The sequence below is a fragment of the Canis aureus genome, chromosome X (assembly GCF_053574225.1).
Source record: "Canis aureus isolate CA01 chromosome X, VMU_Caureus_v.1.0, whole genome shotgun sequence".
NCBI classification, from domain to species: Eukaryota; Metazoa; Chordata; class Mammalia; order Carnivora; family Canidae; genus Canis; species Canis aureus.
In genome coordinates, this window is record NC_135649.1 from 16,477,912 (window position 1) to 16,486,722 (window position 8,811).

Sequence of the window (8,811 nt, forward strand, 5' to 3'; positions counted from 1 at the left end):
GGGAGGGGAGGGGCTGCAAGGGAAGGGAGGGAGGGGAGGGGAGGGGCCTAGGGGAAGGGAGGGAGGGGGGCGGAGCCAAGAGGGAGAAGAGGAAAAGCTGAGATGAAAGGGAGAGAGCCAAGAGAACTTTTATGCTGGGGGGAAAGGAGGAGTTAGGACGGAGGAAGAGCTGAGCGGGAGTTGGACGAACGGAGACTAAAGGGAGGAGCCAAAAGGGAGGGAAAGAGAATCTGGGAAAAAGAGAGGTCCGGATCCTCCAAGTGCGAGGCTCAAAGATAGCGACATTGAGACACCCAGTCATAGAGAGGGCTTTGGCGTTCTGGGTCAGAGGCAAAGAGCTCGCGACTATGGTCTCCCCCGGTGTGCCCCATACCCTTATCTGAACCCCTCCCCTCATATATCACTGCCTTCCACTGGTCCTCACCTTGCAGGCTGCATTCTTTCCGGCCGCCGCCTCGCAGAAGTTAACTGGAGCCAACCCGGGGAGGTAGAAGGCCTCGCTGCGGACGGCCTGAAGCCCCAGAAACAGGCCCAACCCCAGGAGCCACCTCAGCCCTGGGAGGGCGAGCCTGAGGCGGCAAGGGTTGGTTCCCATTTGGGAACCACGAGTACTCATTTGAGGAGCCGGCTCAGGGCTCGGGGACACACACTACAGGCGAGATCGAACCAGTAGAGGAGAGAAAAGGAAACGATAAGGAAGAGCTGCGTACCGGGACGAGCCGAGACCACTAGTGGGACTAGAACTCTGGGGAAAGCCAGTTATTGCGGCGAGACGGTGGCCTGGAACCCGTTGCTAGGACGCCAGGCTGTTTCTGAGCTCACGCAGTACGCATGCGTACGGTTCCCCGCGGAGTCTCCCCCAGCCCACCCTCCACCTTACCTCCCAGACTGCCCCCCCCAGTGCCCCACCCGCAGCCGGGCACTTTCCCGCGACTGGAGGTGACTCTCGAAGCGGGGGCGGGGGCGAGGGGGACAGGATAGACTGGCTGAGAGGTCTCATAATCGCAACATCACAGCATCATAGGCTGTCGTGCCCTCCCCGAGTTTGCCACAGTCCCAAAGTAGCAGTGTTAGCCGCCCCCCACCATCCTCACTTCTCCCTGCCAGGTAGTGGGACAAGAAGGGGGGAGAGGGGGAAATTCCGGGGCCAGGCTGTCCATTATGGTGGGTATTAGGCGCTTGAAATGCAGCCAGTCCGAAACTGATGTTCCGTTAAGTGTCAAATGCACACCCAGTATCACAGACAGCATGGATAAAAGAACGCAAACCTCTGCGTTTTTATACTGATTGCATGTCGAAATGATAATATTTGGAGTCAGTTGCGTTAAATAAAACACTATTAAAATTTAGTTCAACTGTTTCTTTTTAAAGTGTGGCTGCATGGGGCTCCTGACTGGCTCAAGAGCATGAGCCTCTTGATGTCAGGGTCGTGAGTTCAAACCCCATGTACTGCCTGTAGCCTACTTAAAAATAAATAAACAAAAATAAAATGTGGCTGGCAGAACATTTAAAATGACATGTGGCTTGCATCATATTTCTTTTTTTATCTGTCAAGGCAACTTTAATATAAATAGATGCTGCAAAAATAATACAGGAAAACAAAGCAATGCAGCCATACAAATGAACCAGTTCAGCTATTCAATATTTTTATGCTGTCTGTGATGATACATGTATCGCTCAATGTAAAATAAGTTCTGGCATCATTCCTATCTGGGAGACACAACCTTTATTTTACATTCATGATTTCAGCAGAATATGTTTATTATATTATGATTCAATGATAATCTGAAAAATCTTAAAAATCACCGTAAGAAAGAAAACCACACACACACAAAAAGAAAAAGCCCCCCACAATAATCACATTCTGGAGAATGCCAGATGGACTGATCCTAAATATCTTTGTTGAAGTATGGTAGACACACAATATTACATCGATTCCAGGTGTCCAACAGTGATTCCACAAGTTTACAGTTCACTGGCACTGTATTTCTATTGGACAGCGCAGGTCTGAGGAAGGAGGATGGAAGGGTAAAAGACCAAAGAAGAGAGAGGGTGAGGGAAGGGTGGCTCTTAGTCTTTGAAAGAAAATTTTCTTTCTCTTAGCGGCAGGGATCTTGTTTTTCGACCTCTGTAAGAATCGTCATGGACCTCAATTTCTGCTCCTTGTGCTGTCCTGTAATGCAAAGTGCTTGTATTTGGATCTAGACAGTATTGTAGGTATCATCCAACAAATATAGTAGAAGAGCCGATCATTTTTCCTCCTTGTCTGTCAAGAGCTTTGGAGAACAAGAGGTCACTTGTTTCCTGAGATCACTGCGCTTCGCCAGCGTGTCCAGGGTCTCTCACTCGCAGAGGTCTACGTCCTCTGGTGATTGGCGGGCGGCAAATGCAGGCAGAACAAAGGCAGAGAGGGCTGGTGGTTAGCAGAGGCCTGCAGAATTTAGCGAGTGAACTCTTGGGACTAGAGAGGCAGGAAACGTTGTAGGAGAAAATGTACCAGTGATCAGAGTTCGCAGCGTTGTGCGAGAAGGGAGAACGAACTTGACTACACGGACTGGAGCAGCCCTTGTAAAGATTTAGAAAACCGGATAAGGTGATCAGAAGGGGCACCACGTTTGTGAAGAGGAACGGGAAAGGGCAGCCGAGAAGCGGTAGGGTGGTCACGATTTGAAGGAACCAGAGCGTGTATAAAAATCTTGCGCTTCACCACTGCATTTCTACCCCTTTCTGGTAGCCTTTGGATGGAAAAAGGGTACGTGTTAAAATAAACGGGATGTTACGCCAGCCTCCTCGGCCTGGGCCGGGGCATCTAGCGGCTGCGCTAAAGCCCCCCGCGAGCGGGTACGCGGCGGGACTGGGCTCCCTACTGAGCGAGAGAAGGCGGCTCGCCTCGTGAGGGAACCGCGGGAGATGGTGCCACCCCCCCTCCCACCCCCCCACCCCACCCCCCGCTTCCCCGCTCCCCGCCGGGGCCGGTGTGCCACCCAGCTCACCTACGGGACGCCGGCCCCCTCCCCTCCGCAGACGCCAGAGACAGTGAAGCAGGAAAGAGCAGCAGTCAGCCTATTCGTGATCCTTTTTTCCCTCATCATCATCCTCATCTACAGCTCCGACTGTGGCTCTGAGGTCTTCCATTAAAGCTCCCTGCAGGGCCCTGTCTGTTAAACTCAAGAAATGAAGCATCACCGAGGGCTACGTCCCCATTCTCAGCAATAAGATGCAGCCCTCCTGGTGTCCCCACAGTGTGATCCTCGACAGCTCCAACCACCTGCTGGGCCTGAAATGAAAGTGGCTCATTCTGCTGGATTCTCTGTGCTGCCTGCACTCTAGGAGTTGTCTTCTGCTCCCCACCCTCACCACCCCTAAGATACAGAAGCCCCAGGGCAGCCTTGTGCAAACCATTCACTAGGCAGGCCTGGCTTTGCCCAACTCCAAGGCTCCCCGCCCCCATGTGCCAATTCGAAGACCTCTTCCAGAGGCCTGACTGCCACCTGTAACTAGAGATAGTTTTATTTCTTCCTTTCGAGTCCCTATGCCTTTTATTTCTTTTTCTTGCCTTGCACTAAATAGGATTTCCAATAGGATATTGAATAGAAGTACGAGGAGACATCCATATCTGTTCTCCATCTCAAGGAGAAAGCATTCAGTCTTTAACTGAATGCAGTATGGTAAGAGCTATAGGCTTTTTATATTTGTCCCTTTATCATGTTAAGGAATTTCCTTTCTTTTCCTAGTTCACTGAGCGTTTTTATCATGACTGGATATTGAACTTTATCCAATGTTTTGGCAGTATTTCTTACTAAGACTATTAATATGATGCATTACATTGATATTTAAATATTGAATCAGTCATGCATTTCCAGAATAAACCTCACTTGGTTTGATAATGAGGGGGGCGGAAAAAGGCAGCAACAAAGCACATGATGCTATATTGTGGTATGGAGTGCAAAATTTGCAAGGCTTTTAAAAGATACAATTCAAGAGAGAGAGAGGCAAACCAAGAAACAGAGGCTTAACTATAGAGAACAAACTGATGGTTATAAGAAGGGGGTTTGAGTGAAACAGGTGATGGGGATGAAGGAGGGCACCTGTTGTGATGAGTACCAAGTGTTGTGTGACAGTGTTGAATCACTATGTTGTACACCTGAAATTCATATTACACTCTGTTAACTGGAATTAAAACAAAAACTTTTAAAATAGAAAAAGATCAAAGAAATTAATTTCTTAATGTAGTCTATGCCCCGAACTCCAGGGAGACATGGGTTTCCCCTTCATTAGGAATATTTTAGTGGAAAGTGAAGAATACATTATTCATTTTATTTGCCTCCTTGTCTCTCTCCCTCTACTGAAAGTTGGCTTCTTAAGCACAGGATCCTTTTTTTTTTTTTTTTTGTCTTCATATTCCTAACATGGACCCAGACACTTGATAGGAGCATACGGGATAAGAAAATGTTTTCTCTACCCTTCAAGATTCTTTTTTTTCTTTAAGATTTTTTATTTACTTATTTGACAGAGAGGGAGAGAGGGAGAAGCAGACTCTATGCCAAGCAGAGAGCCCAACTCAGGGATCAATCCCAGGACCCTGAGACCACAACTGGAGCAGAGTCAAAGGCAGACGCACAACTGACTAAGCCACCCAAGTGCCCCTACCCTTCAAGTTTCTTTTCACTGGTCTTAGAATTACACTGACATAAAACAGATTAACAGGAGAAAAATCTTATTTAATTACATTACATACATATGGGGAATCCACAAAAACATGAGAGATTTCAAAAACAAAACAAGAAAAAATGACGTATATTTGTCATTCTGAATGAAGGAGAAGGGAGTAGGGGCCTGGAGCTTCAAAAGGAAGCCACCCAATTCACAAGAAATTGAAAAAGAGTAAATGTTTTGTAAGCAAACATTTGCCAGGCTATACAGAAACAATGACACAGAAAAGAATTTTAACAGACTTTGCCAAGTTCCTCTCTGTCTTCCACACCTAGATTATGTTATACTATAATTATCTGTGGCTATAGCTCCCTTTCTAGAACAGGTCCTCTATCTAGATTCTTTTGTAGGGGTGAAGAGGGAGAGGGAAAGATAATCTTAAGCAGGTTCCATGCCCAGTAAAGAGCCCAACACACAGGGCTCTATATCATGACCCTGAGATCATGGCCTGAGCTGAAACCTAGTCAGACACTTAACTGACTGAGCCACCCAGGTGCCCCAAGATTCTTTTAGGTGGTTAAGGGGAAGGTAAAAAGAAAAAGAAGAAAAACTTCCTAGGACACCTGGCTGGCTCAGATGGAAGAGTATGTGCCTCTTGATCTCAGGGTCCTGAGTTCAAACCCCATGAACACATAAAACTTTTAAAATTTTTTTGAAAAGAAGAGGGTAGGGGATCCCTGGGTGGCGCAGTGGTTTGGCGCCTGCCTTTGGTCCAGGGCGCGATCCTGGAGACTCGGGATCGAATCCCACGTCGGGCTCCCGGTGCATGGAGCCTGCTTCTCCCTCTGCCTATGTCTCTGCCTCTCTCTCTCTCTGTGACTATCATAAATAAATAAAAATTTAAAAAAAAAAAAAGAAAAGAAGAGGGTAGGACGCCTGGGTGGCTAGGCGGTTGAGCGTCTGCCTTCAGCTCAGGGCGTGATCCCGGAGTCCTGGGATCAAGTTCTACATAGGGTTCCCTACATGGAGCCTGCTGCTCCCTCTGCCTATGTCTCTGCCTCTGCCTCTTTGTGTGTGTGTGTGTGTGTGTGTCTGTCTGTCTGTCTCATGAATAAATTAAAAATCTTTTTTAAAAAGCTCAATTATAAAGAGAGAGAGAGAGAAGAAAAAGAAGGGAGAGCCTGGGTGGCTCAGTCCATTAAGCATCTGCCTTCTGCTCAGGTCATGATCCCAAGGTTCTGAGATTGAGCCCTTCATCAGACTCCCTGTTCAGCAGGGACCCTGCTTCTCCCTCTCCTTTCTGTGCTCTCTCTCTCTCTCTCTCAAATAAATAAATAAATTATTTTTAAAAATTTTTGAAAAGAACAACAAGAATCAACCTAAAATAATCCACATGCTAAAGACATGCATTTTGGAGTGTCAAATTTTGCTGCCCCAAAAGCAGAATACATTGATTCAAATAAATGAAAAGATGGAAGAATGAAAGCCATGTAACTTACACTGTAGCAGGGATTTTTCTTTTTTTCGTTTTCTTTTCTTTCTTTCTTTATTTGACAGAGAGAGAGAGAGAGAGAGAGAGAGAGAACACAATCAGGGGGAGCAGCAGGCAGAGGGAGAAGGAGAAGCAGACCCCTCTGCTGAGCAGGGAGCCCCATGCAGGGCTGGCTCCCAGGATCCTGGGATCATAACCAGCCAAAGGCAGGTGCTTAACTGACTGAGCCACCCAGGCTCCCCCACAGGGATTTTTCTATATTTTACCTCATTTAGAAGTCAAAAGAGGATGCAATCCAAAGATGAGAATGTTGATAACCAAGATAATCCCCCCTTTATTTATGTAGTAGTAAATTTTACACAGTTCTTGCCTATCCACCTTTTTTAAAGATTTTATTTATTTATTCATGAGAGACAGAGAGAGAGAGAGAGAGAGAGAGGCAGAGATACAAGCAGAGGGAGAAGCAGGCTCCATGCAGGGAGTCTGACATGGGACTCGATCCCAAGTCTCCAGGAACAGGCCCTGGGCCAAAGGCAGCACTAAACCGCTGAGCCACCCAGGCTGCCTGCCTATCCACCTTTGTACGTGATCCTCCCAGTGCCCATGTGAGGTAGGCAGGGTAGTTATTTTATGTGAGGGAACAGAGGCCAAGAGTAGTTGGTTTGCTAGTCCAAGGTCACACAGCTAATAGAAGACCAAGTCAAGGGTAGGAAACAGGTCCCCTGAAATCTAATTTAGTTCTGAAATACAATGGTATTAAAAGGGAGTGCACAGTGGCAATACAAAGGAAATAAAATCATTTTATGATATAGCTGTCAAATTTCCAGTTACATCAACTATGAAAGAAGCAAGTAAAAGATTGAGTGAAGCAGGTGAACCTGAAGTTAGGAGCTATCCTTGACAATGGTGCACAGAGAGATTTCACCATGAAACTTGTGATATGCAGTGTCACTCAAACAAGTGTGAAAGGGAGAGGAATGGCACTTCCCCAAAGTGGATGCTTCAGGTTGCAATAAAGAAAATGTAGGGACGCCTGGGTGGTTCAGCGGTTGAGCATCTGCCTTCAGCTCAGGGTGTGATCCCGTGGTCCTAGGATCAAGTCCCACATCAGGCTCCCTGCATGGAACCTGCTTCTCCCTCTGTCTCTGCCTCTCTCTGTGTCTCTCATGAATAAATAAAATGTTTTTTAAAAAAGCAAAGAAAATGTGTAAAATAGGGCGGCTGACTGGCTCAGTCAGTTAAGCATCTGCCTTTGACTCAGGTCATGTTCTCAGGGTTCTGGGATCAAGACCCATGACGGGCTTCCTACTCAGCCCATTCTCTCTCTCTCTCTCTCTTTCTCTCAAATAAAAAAATAAAATCTTTAAGAAAAAAAAAGAAAATGTGCAAAACAGATGAATACAACTATTAGGTCTTTAATAGTTTGTCTTTAATAGTTAATATTTTCCCCACAGTTCTAACCATTTGGAGTTAAAGACATCCAAGTGACAGTTCCCATCCTCTTTCCAGTTCACTCCAATGTGTACATACCAAAATTAAGTAGTGGAACAAAGGAGTACTGTGATCCAGTGAAATCATGCTCTACTTAAGCCATGTTTCTAAATAAGCATATTGGAACATCAAAAAAAGAACTAATGTGCCATGGTAGGCCATGGTGCCAGCTCCAGAGACCACATTACACCTTTCTTAGTGTGCTGTCAGAGTCAGTCTAGCTTATCCCTTGGGCCTCCTGCCTTGACTTACTTTTTCCTTCCCAGTTCCCCAAAATCTAAACAGATTTCTTTCAAACTGATAGTGTAAATCTAATTATTTATCAGGTCCTCCCCTTAAATTCCTTGCTGTACTGGGGTGCCTGGCCGGCTCAGTTGGTAGAGCATCCTACTCTTGATCCCAGGATCATGAGTTTGAGCCCAACATTGGGTGTAGAGATTATTTTTTAAAAGATTTTATTTATTTACTTGAAAGAGAGAGTGAGCAAGTGAGAGAGAGAACTCGAGCACAAGGACAAGAGGGGCAGTGGGAGAGAGAGACACCCCGCTGAGCACGAAGCCCAATGCAGGGCTTGATCCGAGATCATGACCTAAGCCAGAGGCAGACGCTCAACCAACTGAGCCACCCAGGCACCTCTAGAAATTACTTCTAAAAAATTAAAATTAAAAAATCCTTTGCTGCACAAATCAACGTAATGCAGGGGCCCTAGATTGGACCCGGGTATAGAAAAAGAAATTTGGTGAAAGCCTAATAGAGTCTTAGTTTACTTAATACCATTATACTGGTGTTAATTTCTTCCTTTGATTATTGTACTATAGTTATGTATGATGTTCACATTAAGTGAAGCTCAGCCAAGGGTATATGAGACCTCTGTGTACTATTTTTGCAGTATTTCTGTAAATCTAAAATTATCTCAAAGTAAAAAATTGAGAAACTCTCCTACTGGCTCTCCATTGTCCTAAGGGTCAAGTCCAAATTTTGCTTAACAAGGCCTGCTCCGCCTAACCCCCAGTTCCCAACACACACCTCTCCAGCATCAAGCTAGGGGCGTGGATGGGGCTCTACTCCCACAATCATTCTGATCCTGCTCCAGAGAATCACTTTTAGTTACATGAAGACACCATTCTCCCTAGCCTCTGAACAAATTGATCCTTGGTGTTCCTTACTCTAGTATG

The 8,811-nt window shown here is 46.0% G+C and overlaps 1 protein-coding gene across 1 annotated transcript in view; it reads right to left on the reverse strand.

The window, feature by feature from the left end:
* Positions 1-780, reverse strand: part of LOC144307895 (transmembrane 9 superfamily member 2-like) — a 76,837-nt gene extending 76,057 nt beyond the window's left edge. The window contains exon 1 of the mRNA XM_077887967.1: positions 425-780. Coding sequence (XP_077744093.1) covers positions 425-616 — 192 coding nt within the window. The 5' untranslated portion in view covers positions 617-780. The remainder of the gene's footprint in view (positions 1-424) is intronic.
* Between the last annotated feature and the right edge of the window lie 8,031 nt (positions 781-8,811).